The sequence below is a fragment of the Convolutriloba macropyga genome, chromosome 8, assembly GCF_964194025.1.
Source record: "Convolutriloba macropyga chromosome 8, txConMacr16.3, whole genome shotgun sequence".
NCBI lineage: Eukaryota > Metazoa > Xenacoelomorpha > Acoela > Convolutidae > Convolutriloba > Convolutriloba macropyga.
This window is the reverse complement of record NC_134475.1, coordinates 67,574,708-67,596,071: the sequence shown is the minus strand read 5'-3', so window position 1 is coordinate 67,596,071 and position 21,364 is coordinate 67,574,708. Positions and strand designations below refer to the sequence as shown.

General features: G+C 33.6%; 1 protein-coding gene across 1 annotated transcript in view; it reads left to right on the top strand.

Annotated features, from left to right (window-relative positions):
* The window catches only part of LOC142344940 (sodium channel and clathrin linker 1-like), a 364,638-nt gene that overhangs the window by 305,587 nt on the left and 37,687 nt on the right, over positions 1-21,364 (top strand). The window contains exons 2-4 of the mRNA XM_075397025.1: positions 20,537-20,593; positions 20,662-20,734; positions 20,803-20,858. Of these exons, the coding sequence (XP_075253140.1) occupies positions 20,553-20,593; positions 20,662-20,734; positions 20,803-20,858 (170 nt within the window). The 5' untranslated portion in view covers positions 20,537-20,552. The remainder of the gene's footprint in view (positions 1-20,536; positions 20,594-20,661; positions 20,735-20,802; positions 20,859-21,364) is intronic.

Here is a 21,364-nt window from a genome sequence, read left to right as displayed (position 1 = left end):
TAATGATAATGATAATGATAATGATAATGATAATGTTAATGATAATGATAATGTTAAAGTTAGTGATAATGGTAATGATAATGATAGTGATATTATCATTGATAAAGATCTACGAAGTAGCTTTGCCAATAATGATAATGATAATGTTAATGATCTACGAAGTAGCTTTGCTAATAATGATAATGATAATGATAAGGATAATGTCATTGATAATGATAATGATAATGATAATGATAATGATAATGATAATGATAATGATAATGATAATGATAATGATAATGATAATGATAATGATAATGATAGAGATAATTTTATATATCTATTTGATGAAAAATATCAAAAGAGTAAATCTAATAGGAGTAGCAACGCAACAGTAATAGCATTAGTAATGGTGAAACATGGACGAATTCCCATAGTCCTACTAATAATATCCGTGAAGCGGTTCAACAGAGTTGTTTGGTTAACCACGAGCGAAGCTCGTTTGCAAATTCACCGATATCTGTAAACATAAATGATGATCTATATTCATGGTTAAATGATGATGATATAATTACTGAAGCCGCATTCCCAGATAACTTTAGATGTATAATATCTGGTCCTAGTGAATGTGGTAAGACATTCTTATTGAAAAAACTAATTCTTAAGTCATAAAGGTAAAGACTAAACTAGATCAACGAAGTTGCTGTGTTAACACAGATGGGGCTTCGCCCAGCTGACTACGTCAGATGTAAAGTAAAACTTAATACATCACCATTAAAGTCTATAGGCCTTCCATGCTCATCTTTAATATGAAATTCTATATATTCTATTCTATCTTTAGTTACATTTTGATATAACATATTAGCTGGTATAATATTTATCAAGTAACCTGGTGGTTCTGTTAGATTAAAAGTATATAGTATGTCTGTATCTATACCATTATCTTTAGCTCCAGATATAATATTGCAATGAATGTTAATAGTACTAAAACCCATAATATCAATAATTTTCTGAGATTTATATCTACCTTTTTTATAAATTATTTTTCTAAATCCTAGTAATGAGGCTAGTGAGTTTTCTATATCAAAGCTGAGTGCTCCTTGTTTTATTTCCATTAAACATTTCATCGTATTTTTATCAGGTTCTTTTATAACATTACCATCAGTTTCTTCTTCTATTAATTCTGCTATATCAGTTAACTCTTATGCTCCCGGTGTAATAGTTGAATATAGCAACGGGATTCCTTTATAATTATGATTAAGTATAGATGTAATGTTTGGGTTTGAGGTAGAGACAGGGTTAAGGTTAGGGTCAGAGCTAAGAGCCCGAGGTAAAGCTTCATCATCTTCTATAACAGTACTAGCATATAAGAATTGATTGTTTTTCCTATTCACATTAAACACCGAATTATAAACAGATAATCTAATTAAACCTAATTTTGTTGTATTAAGTATAGGTTCACTAAAGTTAAACTTTTCTGTTGGCTTTATCATTCTAAAGTTAAGTGTATACTCTTCTGTAGTTTTAGTTAAAGCTTCGTGTATATTTTGTAGTTCATATAGAATCAAGTTCTCTGTCATTTTTTATCTAATAAAAATGGATTTTAATTTGGATGAAACTTATGGTTACAAAAATGATATACATAAAAGTAAGATTATAAAATAAAAACCAAATAACCTGGCAACAATGAATACGATAAATACCAATATTAATATCATACTCAATAGAGAAGAGAATCACTTAAATTTGCGTGATTCCTATCTAGAGATAGAGTTTGTTGTATCAGATGATGCTGGTGGTGTATTTGCTAATGTTGCTAATATTAGATTAATTAATTATGGTATGATGGCATTGTTTAGTTCAATTAAGCTCGAAACTAGTGGTGGTAGGACTATTGAATATATAGATCATTGTCATCCTAATCTATTGATGTATAATCTATTGATGTATAGCTAGTACTGATGATAAATATGAGAGTGGTTTTGTTAGAAATCAGGGCAATAGAGATAGTCAACTTAAAGGTGACCATATTGCTGCACAACGAGGACATATGTATATGATGATTAAGATGAGTGATCTATTTGGTTTCATGAATGATTTAGAAAAGATTATATATGGTTTAGGATTTAAACTATTATTAAAAAGGAAGAATAATGATAGAGCTCTATATAGAGTTAATGCTAATCCTGGTGCAGTTGCTAATGATGGTAAAAGAGAAATTAGAGATATATCATGTTGTGTAACTAGTATTGATCCTAGTAATGATAATAGAATTATTGTGCAAAAGGTTGTAAGTAAAAAGAATAAAGTAGACTTTAGTTATTATGAAAGAAAGACATTTTATAAGAATGTACCCAATGCTACTAACTTCTTGTTTGATCTAGGTATGGAAAGTGGTATGGAAAGACCGCAATATAAAATAGTTGGTTTTGAAAATAATAACGTTAATGAGCAAACTCATGATGCAAGTACATTTGATGTAATGAATGTTACTGAATGTTATTGTAAGATTGGTAGTGAGTTTTATCCCGAGGATAGAATGAATATTAATTATGGAACCAATAATTATATTGAGGCTTTTAAAGAGATTGTTAGCTTTAATAAAGATTATAATGGGCTACCACATAACATAAAACCATATATAAATCATAGAACATTCAAAAGCAATTATAGAATATATGTATTCGATACTAGATATCAAAGGGATCATATAGGTCCACAACCAATACAACTTAATTTTAAATTTAATGCTGCAGTTGCAGATGTTATATGTCATGCAAGAGTATTAACTAGAAAGGATATTAGTGTGAATAGTGATGGTAATAAGGTGGTAGACATAACATCATAGATATAATTTGAGTCAAAGATATAATTTGAGTCATAGATATAACTCTAGCGATAATTATAATTTTAGATATAACTCTAGCGATAATTATAATTTTAGATATAACTCTAGCGATAATTTATAATTATAGTATAATATAGTTATTGTTATAATTATATACTTATACTTATACATAACCATATACTTATACTTATATTTATAGCTAGTCAGCTCTAATTGTTACTCTTGTTACTCTTGTTAACACCCAACTATTTCTTATTAGTATTAACAAAACTTTAGCATAAATAATGTCTAATTTTTTTATTCTCTAGAGCCAAGCCTCTAGCTTCAACCTTAGGCTTAGGCTTGGGCTTAGGCTTGGGCTTAGGCTTAACAACAACAACGGGATTTTACTTTTCAACTTCCATTATTTTTTATATACAGAAATGAGTCTTTTAAATAAGTTCAAAACTAATTCATATTGTGTTGGGGGTAGACATTATAGTGGTACTGTTAATATAAGAGGAGCTATCACTTCAAAAGGTACTAAACTGTTAAAAAGTAACTGTGTTTTATGTAGAAGGAATAAATGAATGACAGTATCTGATGCAACAATAGAAGCAGAAGGACTTACAGATTCCTTTAAAAGTGTTGGTAGGGCTACAGTTAACTTTGGAAAGAAAGTAGCTAATAATCCAGTAAGAGCATTAGAAATAGCAAGTAAAATAGGAAGTGCAGCTTCATCTAGAAACCCTAAAGCAGCTCTAGCGGCTACACCTGATTTAATTAAATTTGCAACTACTGGTGAAGGTATAAAAGTATTACAAAAAGGTAGAGGGTTATACTTAGGTACAAAGAAAAGATAATTATTTGATTATGATTATGATTAGGTTTATATTTATGTTTATGATTATGTTTTTGATTATGATTATGATTATGATTATGATTATATCCATGATTATATCCAAGATGATATCCATGATTAGATCCATGATTATATTATGTTTAGGATTATGATTATAACTAGGATTATGATTATATATTTATTGATCGGTGTAACCGCTTCGCGGATAAATATTAATACTAATATTATTATTACTAAAAACATTGTTATTACTAAGCACTAATATCTTTAATCTAAAAAAATACTCAGCTTGTTTTTCTTGTTCTTCTTATAATCCTCATATAACTTAACAAATTCATTATAATCATCATTATCTATTTTATTATCATTCATTGATTTAGTATATAGTTTATTAAACTTATCACTAAACTGTTTACTTAAAATATACATTTGTGAATACTTTATAATTTTATTTCTAATTTTAGTATTAATGTTTTTGATAATGAACCACAAACAGTTGCTGTAGCAAAAGCTGTTGGTATAGAATAAGCTAATCCTATACCTGTTAATGAAACTGATGTTGTTGTTGCAGTTGTTGCTATTGATGATAATACTATTTCTGCTATCTCGGCTATGTTAATATAAATCGTATATCTACTTAACTTCTTATTATAGTTATTAGTTTCAGTTTCATAATAATTTCTAATATCTTTTATAATGTTAATATTGTTGTTAAATTTATTATTAGCTTGAATCTTTTCGTTTATCAATCTTTCTGATACTGATGACAAATCTGGATATAGTAATCTCTCACTCGGTGCTGTTGGATTGGTCATTGTTTGCTTATTTTCATTAGTAAAAATTCTTTCTATTTCTTTCATTATATCTTCTTGATTAAAACTGTAGTGCATCTCAAGTCCGTTCTTCTCTTTTTTATCAGGTAACATACTTTGTAAAAGTATAGCAATTATATATTGTACTATAACACCTCTAAGAGATTTATTGTATTCTTTCATTTCTCTCAGACCGTTAGTAATCATTTCATCTGGTTGCATGTTAGTGATATTCTGATTAAATTTATTATTATCAAATTCTTGCTTTATTTGATTATATTTAGAGATAGTATCTGCAGCTACTTAATTACAAAACTTAAGAGTATTTCTGACTTCATTTTTTGATTCAATAAACACATTAATTAGTACTTCATTAACTTGTGTCTCATTTAGTTGTAATGTTTTAGTTGTAACTTTATCAAAATCACTCTTTCTTAGTTCAGTTATGTTTCTACTTAAAATGTCTATTTTATTAGAAGAGGATAATAAGTTATTGTCACAATACTCTTTATTAACAACATCTTTTTCATCTATTGGAGGTTGAACATTTGTAATTTTATAGGTATCCTTCATATCAATGTTATCATTATCTTCTAGGAATAACCCACGAGCCTTACTTAGTGTTAAGTTGTTTCCATTCCCTATATGACGTTTCGCTTGATTGAATCTGTTTCTTGTCATTATTTATTTTAAGAAATATAATTAATTGTTCTAAAACTTAATTATTTGATTCATAATCAAACTCAGATTTCAATAGTTCCTGTTCATAATATTTGCCTTCTAATATCTCTCCATTAATATCTTCTATTTTATATGTTGGTGGATGTGTTTTTAGAACTTCATTCACATTAAACAATTCTCTATTCCAATTGGAAGTGTAACCTTTAGAGAAGATATTACGTTTATCTACATTTCTTACATAATCACCAACGTTAAGTTTAGGTTTAATATTCTTAAAACTAAAAGTGTATTTAACTTTATCAGGAATTATTAGAAGCATCAACTGTTGTCAAATTAATTGATGAGTGAATGTTATTGTTATATGTTACAACAGCATCATTTAATATATTTACCCAATTACCATCGCCATTGATGAACATTGGTTTATTTATTATGTGTATTAATGTTCTATTAAATCTCTCTATAAACACAGCCTTTAAATCACTATAAGTAGAATATAGCTCTATCTGCGAAGCAGTTTCACTGATCCCTGAAGCGGCTTTGCCAGTTCTATATTCTTTAAGTAAAGGTTTAAATGTTCTATTGTAAAACTCACTACCTCTATCTACGCATAATTTTTCTGGTTTTCGTCCTTCTGATAGGATTGTTTTAAAACCATTAGTTATAGATAAACCACATTTATTCTTTAAAGGAACAGCCCATGCTTATTTTGTGAATATATCTATAACTGTTAATATAAATTTATAATTATTATTGTATTTACTTGGAGATGACTTATCAATTAAATCAGCTGACCATGTTTCATATTTATATAGTGGTATTATTCTTTGTCTTTTAAACTTTGTTATTTGAGGACTGAATACTTCTTTAGCTAGTTGTTGTTGTTGTTTTTCTATCGTTTTATTTATGGACATAGTCATCTGCGGATCAGGTTCCCTGATGGACGTAGTCATGGTTTCACCTATCAACGAAGTTGTGAGCTTGCTCATTTACCATAGTTAAAAACAAAATTATCTAGTTGGTCTTGATTAATAATATTCATGGATAATAGTTGCTTAGATATATCTAGCATTTCATCATATAACCCATCATGACCAGCTTTTGTTTCTAGTATTAATAGTTCTAATCTTTCTACTAAATTATTTGGGTTGTCATTTAATCCCCTGCCAAATATATCATGTCTTACCTCCATTATACGTTTTATTGTTCTATATCTAGCGCTTTTCTTATCCCACTTTCCTAAATCATATCTAATATCCTTTAAAACCTTTTAATTTTGTTTTCATCTTCCGCAACCTTATCATCATATGTTACATTTGTTTTAGTAAGAAAATCAGTAAGTCCTTTTGAAAACTCATTGCTATATCTTGAGTTTGCTTTATGGTCCCCTTTAACGTTTCACCAATCTGCGAAGCAGTTTCACCCATCTTGGAAGCAGTTTCATTAAACTGGTAACCAGCTTGCTTGATCTGTGAAACAGTTTCACCAATCTGGGAATCAGCTTGCTCGATCATCTTAGTTTGTTTATCTAACTCTTAATTTTGCCAATCTATTGCTCTTAATGTTTGTTCACTTAATGCTAGATTCCGTTCATTGTTTTTACTGATAGTTTTGTTTAGAGGATCGAATAACTCTTCTATTTCACCATAATATTCTTGTTGTTTTAATTTATCTTCTAATCTATTTTTTCTGTTTTGTTTTTCTAGATTGTTTAATTCTATAAGTTTATCTAGTTTAGACATTTTATATGTATTGAAAAATTATAATAAGAGTAAAAAATGGATAATGAAAACAGCTTCTCTCTTAATCTAAAAAGATGTTTAGCTTGTAAAAGACATTGTAATACTATAGATGAGTTTATTGATCATATTAAGGAACCAAATCATGATGATTTAATAATTTCAACTTATTCTAAATATGTAGATGGGGCTGGGAAGATAATAAAATTTCTAGAATATAATAAAAATATAATAGCTGGAGCTACACTACATAAGAATACAATCTGCGAAGCAGTTTCACTGATCATGGGAGACATTATGGAGAATATATGGCTCAGATAATGATTTATAATATACTAACTACCAACCATATGGATGTAATTAATGAATTAGGTCTATAATTAATTGTTATAAAAATTAACGAAGCTCATTATATAATATAATAGCAACTTCAATTAGTTTTCTATCATCATTAATGGTTAGTTCTAGAGTATTATTAACCAGTAGGTCTTTGTCTCCATCTAATGATCTGCGAAGCAGTTTGGTAAACCGCGAACTTTGTTCGTTCACTGATGCTTGGTGGATCATTTTCATTAAATCTCTTTTGAATAGATATAGATTCTCATCATGAGGATAGCTTTTAATATTATTTACATAAAATCTTTTATCATCAAATGTGTTTAGGCTAATCTTACTTGTTTTTGTAGTTGTCATGTTATTACCAACTTTTTGTATTCTACATTCATCTACTGTTCTCTGTGTATTATTCATTAATGCATCATAATAATCTATGTGCCTAGCATTATTATGCTTCTTTATTCCTTTTTCTTTAGTGTTTTTAGGATAATTTTTGAAGCTATATGTTTTGGGGACAATACTATAAATTCCTCAATAATCCTACCTCCCAGCTCGTGCTTAAACTTGCCGGGGACTCTATTATTTGTTTTTATATGTACGTCTAGATTACTTAAGTCCATATGCTCATCACTAACTTCACCTTCACTATAACTTAATACGAAACTGTCCGTATCCATATAGTGAAGTGTTAGATCTTTGAGGGATGGTTGTAGAATATTATAGAATACATCATACATGTGAAATTTACTTAATTCTAAGATAGTAACACCTACATATACTGGAGAATCATAATCTATTTTTTTTTATATATTCTATTTGGCTATAATCTCTATATCTAGTTAAATTCTTAAATGTTGGTTTACTTGCACTTTCCATTATCTTTTCTTCATCATGCAAGAACTTACTTTGAAAGAAGTTTAGAGGATTCATGCACATGCATATAATGAGTTATTCATGAGTTATTCATGAGTTTATAATGAGTTATTCTTCCATATAATGAGTTATTCATTATTTTCCTTACATCCTTTTCTGCTTCAGTTTTAGCTGTTGCTCTTTTATTTGTATTGTTTTGTATATAATCTCTACATATGTAGTCTTGTTTAAATTTAATTACTCTATGTATTTTTGTTACTTTTACTCCCATCTTAACATAGAACTTTAACATCTTATAATGAACCATATATTGTGTTTTGTTGTTTTGGTCTAAGATTATTTTCTCGGATCTTGCTTTGCCTCCATCTGTTTCTCTATTAGGGAACCTGTTTCGCAGATAACCTAATTCATTATCATTTATCTTTCTTTTATTAGGCGTAAGTGCTAACTGTTCTGTTCTCGCTTTACATTCATTAGTATAATCAATATCGCAAACTATATAGTAACCATGATCACTATCATCTGGAGTATTCAATATTACATCGAGGAAACCGCTTTGCGGATCTAGAGTAGTAGTAGTAATAAACTCAAAATCCTTATAAGGTAACTTTTGCATCATTTCATAACCATATAGGTTGTTTGCGTCTATGTACCATATATTTCTATTTTTTTTTACTAATATATCTATCTCCCATTATTCCACATATACCACTTCTCTTTGCACCAACAAAATCATCTAGCATTTGTGTATCTTGTAATGTATCTAATGTTACACCGCTTGACATTAATCAACAATCAAAACTATAACCTGGGAGACTTACATAGTGTAGGGGATTGAGCTTGAATTCTTTCATGCTTAGTTTAACATATTCACTCATGCAATAGTCTAATATTTCCACATCATTCTGTAAATACTCTATAGTTAGATCTTTACCAGTTTTATGACTGTTGTCTTTATTAAAGATATCGACATCTTCTTTTGTTGGTAATTTATTATGTAGTGAGGATTTGAAGTCTTCTATTTTTAGATTACCTATAGCTTCTTGGTAGGTAGCTTTGCTACTATACGACTTTGTCGTGGTTGGGGAACCAAGGCCGGAGGCCCTTCCCAAGGAGTCTAAACCAAAGTATTCATATGGATATAATGTTTTAGTTTTACACCCATCTGCGAAGCAGGTTCCCTGATATATCTTTGCAATTTGATCTAGGGACATAGCTAAGAAGTTATAACTATCTAAGAATTTAAGATAACCAATGCTAAACATCTTAGACTTACCAGCAGCTAGTGGTATGTTATCTACTTTTCTTTTATCATTATTCTGTTTGAAGAGTTCACTGTATAGTAGGTTGAAGTCATAGCCAGAGCCATTGTGGAATATTACGGAATGAAGTTTTGTTGTTTGTATCTTAGATTACATATTTTACATTCTGGTCCTCTATAGTTACCAGTTTCATGACAATGATCTCTTACTTTATTAATACATGTTTTGCTGCAGATATGACAAATGTTATTAGTTTCATGATATAATTTATCTTCTTCTGTGAATATCATCTTTTCATTATGTTTGAAATTATTCTCAGTTTCTATTTATAATAGATCTCTAGCAAATCTTTTGATGCAGCCTAGACCGAAGTAGTGTTTGAAGTTACCTTGCCAGGTGTAACCTACAGCTATTGGAATATGTTCAGCTATTACATATTTTAAATCATTAGTTGAGACATCGGTGAAACCGCTTCGCGGATCAACAATGCAACATTCTATATCGGCAGTTATAATATTTTTTTATATTCTGACGTTTGTGTTCATTTACAAAAGTAATATGTTTTTTCTTAGGACAAACAATCTCTGGTTTGAATGAGTTGTTGCATTCGTGTTTATCATATTTAAATTGTGAGTTAAACCAATAGGTACACCTATCACAATAATAGAATTTGTGATTCATTCTATTTGGTCGTTCTAACAGGGCTTCTATATTTTTTATTAGGGCACAGTGTTCTATTTGACCATTACTCCAAACTAGTATTCTTACATCTTTTCTATCTTTATTAAAATCATCCACTTATTTAAACAATTCTATTTTACCATTACCACAAGGTGTGTATACCCAAATATTAATATTATACAATTTCTGTATTCTTATTATATAAGCAAAATCATCTTCAGGTTGTTGTCTGGGTTCAATTAGTTTATCTACATATTTACTTTCTCGAGTTGCATGGTGTGGGGCGGGATGTAGCCAAGCAGTTATAGTTAGTTGCAAGCAATTATATTTATAACTACGTATATTTAATATCGATTTAGAGATTTTGAGATCAGGAGGTAAATCTATATAACTACCAAAAGATGCTTTAGTTGGTTCAATGTTTAACTGAATACTTCTCATTCCAAGAAACTCAAAATCATAACCATAACCATCTTATATTTCCTTTTCGAAATCTAGCCACCGACTGAAGTCACCATATTCATATATTGCATTATTAATAATATAATCAGTATTGAAGAATATTTTAGTAGTTTTAACTTCTTCTTTGGTTCTCGTCTTATAATCACATTCAGCCGTGATCTTGTATTTAAAACTCTTAACTTTACGAAACTGGTAACAGTTTTTAATTTCTTCTAAAGGGTTATTAGTTGCTTCGTCTATGTCTTCGATGTAATTCCCACCTTTATCAGTAATATAAAATTCTCTCATGTTCTGACTTGAGTTTATATCAAAGTCTTCTGTGTTTTCTGGATACATGCGATTGTGACTATATGAATGAGTAGTTAGAGCTAATTTACTTCTAAATTCTTCATGACATTCTTTACATATAAACCTAATCTTAGAATAGATATTGTTTTCAGTTTCAGTTTCTGATTTAGTTACAGTTTCTGATTTAGTTTCACTTTTACTTTCAGTTTCAGTTTTACTTTTAGTTTCAGTTTTACTTTTAGTTTTAATGATATAATCATCTTCATCCGGATTATACACCCTCTCTAAGATTTCTTCTTCTTCAGACTCAAACGTTTTCTCCAATAATTCCTTATGTTTGAGATCGTATGATTGATGTCTGTATAAACCCTTCTTTGTTTCAAAGGATATATTACAGACATCACAAAAGTTTATGATAATAGTATTAATTGATTGAGACATGATGTATTTTTATAGGGGAATAATCAAAAAATAATTTTTCGAAAAATGAAAATGAAATGCAATAAATGCATAAATAAATCTTGGAAAGAATGTTGTAATATTTGTAAAGAGTTAGAATATTCTTGTTATGTATGTAAAAATATGGTAAAGGTTAAAGATTATATAGAACATTTGGAATATCATTATTCTGATCCTGATCAATATCTAATATGTAGTATGTGTAATGTTTATAAACATATATCACTATATAGATTTATAAATAGGAAATGTAGACTATGTATTTATCTTCATAGATATAGATATGGTCACACTAGAAATCAATTCAGAGAGCATGTTTATAAGTATAATATTCAAATAAACTAATTCTTCTTCTTTTAATTTATATGAGAAGTATATTGCTCCCTTTTTTTCTGAATAGATGCTAGATCTAGAATAAATAAAGGAAGAAAATAATTCTTGACTAATTCAAAGAATAATAATTTTAATTTTTATCAAATGTTAGAGATATTATGTAGTAGTGGATAAAACAGGGCTTACAGAAATCAGTAAAATTTGGCCCGATTCGACATGCGTGATTAACGCTTGGAGAAAGGGTCAAATTTTTGCTGGTGGCTGGAAGCCCTGTTTTATCCACTACTAACGATAAGAGGTATTGCCAAAAATGGACTTGCAATAGGACATGAAAAGAGGTTGTCGCAGCAAACATTTGGTTGAAGTCCTTCCAGGGGAAACTAAAGGACGAGAACGTCGGTATTGATTCGGAAATTGCCCTCATTGCGAGACAGGTTTTGTATCTGGAAGTCGCGCTATAGTGTAAGAAGTTTAGAAAAAATGGTTTCAAGAAAACAGATGTATTCAAAATTTGAAGATATGTTAGTGATGCTGTAGTCATTGTGATTTGGTGAAAAAAAATTGACCGCAACAACGTAACGGGAACTTTCTGAGAGATATGTTGACAATATAATCTGCACAGCAGCAAATGCCACAGATTGTCAAAAGCATTTCTATTGTGGCTGCTCAAGAATCTCAGCGGAACCTAATCTTCATAGCCTGGTTCTCGAGTTTTACTCCGACCGAGTTCTTCACTCGGTTCGATTTGGCTACAATCTCGTGGAAACTATTAGTCGCTCGGTTGTATTAAAGGACTGTAACTTTAATTTGTGATTGAAGTTAAGAAAATCCTTGGTGATAATCTATGTCCAATCTCTTGCTGAAGTTTGTAAGGCTTCAGCCCAAAGCTAGTTTTTTTGCTAACTTTTTGTTAAGAAAGCTCAACTAACTTATAACGCGGGAGATCTTAAGATCTTGCAAAACTTAGAATAAAAGACCAAAATTGATGAAGAATCAAATTTTGTCAATCTGAGAGCCAACTGCTCTTTGTAACAGTTTCTATCGGTTCTAAAAACAATGTGGTTTCTCTATTCAAACAATTGGGTTAAAGTAAATAATAAGTTAGATATCATTTATGACATCATTGTTACTTCTGTTTGGTTAATCAAGTAAAGTGATTTAAGTCAATGTTTACATAATAAATGTCAAATTACCGCACTATTTGCTTTTGTTGACATAAGCACTGATGGTGCGTACGTAGCACTAAATGCCTCAAATGTATGAGATATGAACTTTAATAAACACCTAAGGGATAATAGATTTAACATTTTAAGAATTTTAACAATAAATGCAAAATATCAAAAAATGCTTTTTTCGCACCATATAAGTGCTACTAGCCATACTTCTAGGTATGATGCAATAATGTTCGTTGGGCCATGGATAGCTTAGGGTTACCCTAAACGTGTGCTAGAACCTTCGGTTGCTCAGGGTTCCCCTTCCCACAATCGGGGGGGGGGTGACAATTTTCCGGTCCCCAATTGAAGAAATTTTTCAGTTTTGACCTTTTTTGAGTTTTGACAAAAATTCAAATTTTAGGGTATTAATTTTATTTCTGTTGGTCTGATGGCTCATGCTTCTGTTCATTAGTGGCTCCAACATCGCCGGCCCTGTTTTTGATCTCGGAAACACCATCATAGAAGACTGGCGCCAGTTTCACTACCGGTCTGTTGAATTCGCCATGTGCCATCTTGACTCTCGCTGATCGTACGACGCCATCGTCGCCTTTGAAACCTTCGTTGACTCGTCCCATCTTGTATTCACATTGTTTCACTGAATCATCTACCGTTCACACAAGTTCTCTTCCTTTCAGATTTCGTACATGTTCTTTTGACCACTTTGATCTCTGATTCCATTGTGGAAGACATTCACGTGTCCATCTTTTCCAGATCATGTCGGCATATGCTTGAGCCGTTTTAAAGAACTTTCTCAGGTTATGGCAGCGTTCGCTGGATAGCATAAATGGTGCACTTGCACTTTCTCGTCCTAGCAAGAAGTGATTAGGTGTGAGTGCTGTCAAATCTTCAGGGTAGTCACTTACTTCTGTCAGGGGTCTTGCGTTGAGTGTTTGTTCAACAAGACACATTGTTGTGCTGAGTACCTCGTCGGTGAGGCTTCGGTTGTCCATGATTGCAATCATGACCTTCTTGAAACTTTGAACCAGTCTTTTCTTGATTCCACCAAAGTGTGGCGCTCCAGGGTGTTGAACTTCCAAACGATCTTTCTCTGAGCTAAGTCGCTTTCAATCTTAGCTTTGTCCCATTCGTCCATGAATGCTTTCAGTTCCTTTGCTGCTCCAACGAAGTTTGTGCCGTTGTCGCTGATGATGATACTTGGGTAGCCACGTCTTGCGATGAATCATGTCACTGCAGCTAGGGATGACTCGAAATCCAATGACTATGCAGCTTCGATGTGTGTTGCTCTTGTTGTTAGACAAGTGAAAAGCAGCACTATCTCTTCAAGGTATGTCTTAGGAATTCCATTTCAATGGGTCGGAAGTAATCGACTCCGGTATGGATGAATTGGAAAACATGCTCAGCAAATCGCTGTCGTGATAGGTCAGCCATCGGTGGGTGGATTGGGTTGGCATTCATGTGTCTGCTTTTGATACATCTCGACTTGATTTTTCGTAATGCATTTCGTATTCCAATGATCCAGTACTCTTGTTGGAGCATGTTTCTCACGTATCCTGTGCCTTGGTGTAGGTTGTCACGATGTGCTCTCTCCAACAGAAGTTGTACTACTGGATGCTTTGCTGTCAATGGTTTTGGGTGTTTGGCATTGTAAGCAAGGTTCGAATGCTTCAGTCAAAATTTCACTCAAATTGTTCCATCTTCTTTTATGAAGGATGAGAATTTGGCGATGTTCAATGTTTTCGAGATTTCTTTGCTGTTTGCTGTCGACTTTGAAACATTCGGGAAACTTTCGGTTTGAACAAATCGAAACAATATTTGTTCTGCTTGATGGATCTCTTCTTCTTTGAGGGGTCCCTTCCTTTTTGTCTTGAATCTCATGCAATAGGCAATGGGGTTTTTGGTTTTATTGAAGCTGCTGTAGCGGTTCCAGTCAAATGTCTGCTCGACTTGTGTTTCTGTTGCCACAGTACTGATAGCCTGCTCAGCTTCAACTTCGTTCTCTTGGCACCACGGCTTTGGCCAATCATCTTCATCCTTTTGTAGCCATGCCGGCCCGTTTAACCATACAGACTCTCGAAGTCTTTCAATGGGCATTTCTCGGGTTCCTATGTCAGCAGGGTTTTCGACACCTTTGACGTGTCTCCATTGATCCATCGATTAGTTTTCCAGTATCTCCGCTGCTCTGTTCGCAACGAACACTTGTTGTTCCTTGTTTGCTGCCTGTAGCCACTGTGGGACCGTTGATGAATCGGTCCAATGAAAGATTTTGTCAATTTTGACATCATGCTCGTTTAATCACAAGTGCATCATCCTGGTCGTTGTATGAATAGACGATGGAGAAGTCCCGCAAGCGCAGGAGTGTATTGGCAGCATATTTATTCTTAAACCAGCAGAAAAAAGTAATTGTAAATTAACAAATGAACTGATTTGAAAAAGCGAACGTTTCGAAAAATGCGCTGATCGTCAAGTTTGAATATCATATGAAATTATTTACAAAATATATAAACTTGTCTTTGACTCTAATTCTAAGAATTGAGTTAAAGTAACAACAATTTTTTGAAATTATTTACAGTTAAAATCACATTTGCAACAGATTATTTACATTTATTTAACAAAAATTATATCATACTGCATTCCGGAGTTTTTGAAAATCCCCGGTGTATTGTTTTCTTTTCAAGGAGCTCCTATTTTCATTCCTATCTCTTGTTTGTTGTTGGAGTTAGCAAAATTTTGAATTAACTTGTACCAGAATAATTTCTGAATTTTAAATGTCAATTTTTTTGCATTTGAACTAATACTTCAATGTCAATTCTGGCCCCCGGTACTCGTCGCGCGTATTTTTTTTGCGTTTTCAGCTTTTTGATGTAGATCGGTTCTTCTGTCATTAGTTTTTCTACCCCGCGACATGCATCTGGAATCTCCCACTCAAATATATGCGCTGTAGCACAACATTAAACGAGGTGTTATCCCAAAGGGGAATCCTTCTTTGAAGCTTCAAAATTCTAGTGGTAACATATGAGCTGGTCTGACAAACGTAGATTGAACTCCATCTATTTCATGTAGATTTATATACCAAATGGGATTTTAGATTCTTATCAAAAGATGATTTTAGGGTGAGCCAGCCAATTTTTAGTTTCCTGGTTGTAAAAATGATTTAAATATCACACATTTTTCAGCCTACTTGGAAAGTTTTGAGTAATGTTTCCTCTGTATTGAACAAAAAACCTTGGTTGGGGCTCATTTTTATTACGACTTCTAATTATTTTGAGTTGTTTTTCATTTTTAGGGGTTAGCTTCAACACTTTCCTTCGTGACTATTTTATCCGACGTCTCAATAACAATGCTGGATGACCACTCAGTTGTATACTGATTTCCAGTCCAGATCTGTTGACTTTTCTAAAGAGCTACATCAAAGGGTTGAAAGTCACTGGTTGCATTGAAAATCCGATACACAGTCCCTTGAATCACATTTTTTTTTGTTGTAATGTTGCACAGCTACGGAAATTTAAGATTATGCCCAAAATTTGTCGGTTTTTGATTCGAAAAACAGCTAATTATCCTCTATTTGTTTGCTTTCATTTTTAGATGTAGGAATACCAGGTCTCAACTATCGTTGGGTGTCTCAAGAGTGAATTGTAAGTTATTGTGAAGAGAATTTGCATACTCAGGGTAATCTAGAGGGTTCACCTTGACAATGCACACTATGTCATCCACATAACTCTAGAAAAATTCCATTCCTGTGTGTCCGCTGTCAGACATTTTTCTGCACAATAGGACCAGATCCATCAATTACCTGCAATTTGTTATACTCAATGTTAGTGATTGATACCTGGAAATTTTGCATGGAACCAGTTTTTACATGACTCGCACTCAACTCCTTTTCTTCGCGAAGTAACGTGTTACCAATACACACTTTCCTTATGTCAGGAATTTTGTTCTCCATTCCCTCATTTGGTTTCTGCAAGGATTTCTCAGACTCGTTTATCCACAAACTTGCCAATATTACCGCCAGCGAAGCACCCATTGCTAAACCGTCCGTTTGAGCGTACCACGTTGTTTTACACTTAATGTGAACATTCATTACGACTAGTCTAAAAAGGTTCTTCATAGCTGACCTCGGAATCTCAGGAACCTCGTCACTAGAGTATAGTGCTCTAAACTTTATGAGCTATTTCAACTGCCTCCTCAACCGGTAAATTTGTGTACAAGCTTTTAACATCGAGAGATACCACTAGCTCATCTGCATCCAATTTGGTAGCTTCTAAAGTGGTTTGCATCCTACGAGTTAGTCTCAATATTTGCAACTGGAAGCTCTGAAAAAGGGGGTGACAGAAATTTATTGAGGTTCTCGTAACTGCTGCCGGGAATTGACAGAACGGGCCGAAGCAGTGTACCGTTTTTATGTACTTTAGCAAGTTTATAAAGCCTGGCCGGTTTCAATCCAATTTTCCTGAGCCTGTGAAATCTTTCACTTATCTTTCCATGTTTCAGTAGTTGGTGCAAACTGCTTTTAATTGCTTTTTATTGTTAGATTATCACTTTCGCCGTTACCAGCCTCAAACTGACTGGCACTAAGGATTTTAGATCATGCCAATAAACTATGTCAGTCCTTGTGCTCAATCGGCTCTTGGCCAGAACATTCTGTGCTTTTTTCCACCAATTCTTTGTATTGGGGTTGAAAGAAATTCCAGGTACTGTTGTTGTTTTTGTCAAGGGTTCCTTCTTTTCACTGTATTGAACTTGCTTTACCGCGTGACGGAGTGAGCTGGCTGCTAGAATATGAGCCATCCTGTCTGCAACATTTCAGAAAATTACGAAATTTTGCTTTCTCTCGCCTTTTTGGGCCAATTAAAGATCTGTTACTTTTTACTTGTTGGGGTTGACAAAATTATAATATGTTGGGCTGACAGAATTAACATGTACCTGAACACTTTTTGACATTCAAAAGTCAAACACATTTGGCAATATCTTTGAGCGGAATCTCAATTTTTGCAGCAATGTGATACGTGGGAGTAGTCGGGGAGGAAATGCTTTGATTGGTAAAAAAAGCTGAAGTCGCTAGACAGGAAATCATCCAGAACATTGCTACCACGTGTAGGATTGTTCAAAGGAAGCTCTAAACTGCAACTTCTAGAAATAACCGACGTATCGTAGTGGTTGATATCTCCACAAATGGCATATGCGACATAGCTTTTCGTGCAGAGTAGTTTATCAATTGCAGAACAAATGTGTTGATCAAGGTCCGCCTGACTGTTTTCTTAGCACCTGAGTAAAAGATATAAGCCCACTGATCTCAAAGAAGGGCTCGAAAGCCAAGCAAGCTCTTGGTTCTACGGTCACTAGGCTTGGATGTACAATGGTAATTTGCCGCAATGATATGAAGGATACATTAATTTCAAAAGATAGAGAAGTAAGGGTTTGAATCCCCCGTGTTTTTTACGCCCCAGTTACAAATTGTGTTATTATATAGCACGTTACTATGTAAAAAATAGCACGAGCGCCGGGGGGCTTAAAAATTATCAGCCAACTAAGTTGGGGGGGGCAAAACAATAGATCTAAAGGTTTTTATAGAATGGCAGCTAATACTGGTTGGTGTTTTCAGAACCTGGATACACAGTCCCTTGAATCACATTTTTCTTTTGTTGTAATGTTGCACAGCTACGGAAATTTAAGATTATGCCCAAAATTTGTCGGTTTTTGATTCGAAAAACAGCTAATTATCCTATATTTGTTTGCTTTCATTTTTAGATGTTGGAATACCAGGTCTCAACTATCGTTGGGTGTCTCAAGAGTGAATTGTAGGTTATTGTGAAGAGAATTTGCATACTCAGGTTAATCTAGAGGGTTCCCCTTGACAATGCACACCATGTCATCCACACACCTCTAGAAAAATTCCATTCCTGTGTGTCCTCTGTCAGACATTTTTCTGCACAATAGGACCAGATCCATCAATTTCCTGCAATTTGTTATACTCAATGTTAGTGATTGATACCTGGGAATTTTGCATGGAACCAGTTTTTACATGACTCGCACTCAACTCCTTTTCCTCGCGAAGTAACGTGTTACCAATACACACTTTCCTCATGTCAGGAATTTTGTTCTCCATTCCCTCATTTGGTTTCTGCAAGGATTTCTCAGAATCGTTTATCCACAAACTTGCCAATATTACCGCCAGCGAAGCACCCATTGCTAAACCGTCCGTTTGAGCGTACCACGTTGTTTTACACTTAATGTGAACATTCATTACGACTAGTCTAAAAAGGTTCTTCATAGCTGACCTCGGAATCTCAGGAACCTCGTCACTAGAGTATAGTGCTTTAAACTTTAAGAGCTATTTCAACTGCCTCCTCAACCGGTAAATTTGTGTACAAGCTTTTAACATCGAGAGATACCACTAGCTCATCTGCATCCAATTTGGTAGCCTCTTAAGTGGCTCGCATCCTACGAGTTAGTCTCAATATTTGCAACTGGAAGCTCTGAAAAAGGGGGAGACAGAAATTTATTGAGGTTCTCGTAACTGCTGCCGGGAATTGACAAAACGGGCCGAAGCAGTGTACCGTTTTTATGTACTTTAGCAAGTTTATAAAGCCTGGCCGGTTTCAATCCAATTTTCCTGAGCCTGTGAAATCTTTCACTTATCTTTCCATGTTTCAGTAGTTGGTGCAAACTGCTTTTAATTGCTTTTTATTGTTAGATTATCACTTTCGCCGTTACGAGCCTCAAACTGACTGGCACTAAGGATATTAGATCATGCCAATAAACTATGTCAGTCCTTGTGCTCAATCGGCTCTTGGCCAGAACATTCTGTGCGTTTTTCAACCAATTCTTTGTATTGGGGTTGAAAGAAAGTCCAGGTACTGTTGTCGTTTTTGTCAGGGGTTCCTTCTTTTCACTGTATTGAACTTGTTTTTCCGCGTGACGGAGTGAGCTGGCTGCTAAAATATGAGCCATCCTGTCTGCAACATTTCAGAAAATTACGAAATTTTGCTTTCTCTCGTCTTTTTGGGCCAATTAAAGATCTGTTATTTTTTACTTGTTGGGGTTGACAAAATTTTAACATGTTGGGCTGACAGAATTAACATGTACCTGAACACTTTTTGAATTTCAAAAGTCAAACACGTTTGGCAATATGTTTGAGCGGAATCTCAATCTTTGCAGCAATGTGATCCGTGGGAGTAGTCGGGGAGGAAATGCTTTGATTGGTAAAAAAGCTGATGTCGCTAGACAGGAAAGCATCCAGAACATTGCTACCACGTGTAGGATTGTTCAAAGGAAGCTCTAAACTGCAACTCCTAGAAATAACCGACGTATCGTAGTGGTTGATATCTACACAAATGGCATATGCGACATAGCTTTTCGTGCAGAGTAGTTTATCAATTGCAGAACAAATGTGTTGATCAAGGTCCGCCTGACTGTTTTCTTAGCACCTGAGTAAAAGATATAAGCCCACTGAGCTCGAAGAAGGGCTCGAAAGCCAAGCAAGCTTTTGGTTCTACGGTCACTAGGCTTGGATGTACAATGGTAATTTGCCGCAATGATATGAAGGATACATTAATTTCAAATGATAGAGAAGTAAAGGTTTGGATCCCCCGTGTTTTTTACGCCCCAGTTACAAATTGTGTTATTATATAGCACGTTACTATGTAAAAAATAGCACGAGCGCCGGGGGGGGGGCTTAAAAATTATCATCCAACTAAGTTGGGGGGGGGCAAAACAATAGATCTAAAGGTTTTTATAGAATGGCAGCTAATACTGGTTGGTGTTTTCAGAACCTGGATGGTGAAATATGAACGCAAGTGAGGGAGTCCCATGGCTGTCTGATCCGGGGTATTTGAGTAAATTTTCTTGATTTTCTTGATAAGTGTCCATCGTCCGGTACATGTGGTTCATTTTAGGGTGTTGTTGCCGTTGCAAAGCAAGTATGAAGAGCAGATCTATAGCTTGCAAGCCTCAGTTGAAGAAGCTCGGGTTAGTGAGTGAAGCAATTTCTATTTTCTGTTGCTTTACTGCATTGAATGCTTTCATTTTATATTCAGGTCAGTGTTCTGCAATTGCGCGCCAAACTGTCGCAGAAAACAGAAGAAAATACAAAGTAAGTTGAAAAAACGGTCTCACCTGTAGTTCAGTTGTCAGAGTAAAATCTAAAATTAACGTTAGCTCTACAACGCGAGAACCGTTGTAAAGATATTTTCTAACGAGCAAAATTTCTTGTTCTGTATTTTGAAAGTTTTTCGTTTTATCTCATTTTTTCTAGTCCAAGAGGTTGATCCAAACGTCTTAGCAATTAATTGTACGTCTGTTTTTTCCCATTTTAAGCTTTTATAAGATTTGATGGTATTTTGAGCGATTTAAGGGTTTTTGAGCTATTCATTACCATTTTCGATAATTATAGCAGTCTTGTTTTCCCTGTTTTCCCCTCTGTTATTATAGCCTAAAGGATTTTTTGACCGGAATCGTTTGTTCTCTTTTTTGTCATTAAATTATTCAGGTTATTTTAAAGTGAGGCCTGTTTTCTTAAGAGGCCTGAAACTAGGGTTCAGTTTGTCTTGTCAAAATATTCATACACACTCCCATGTTTGAAAGGCCAGGCTTTATTTA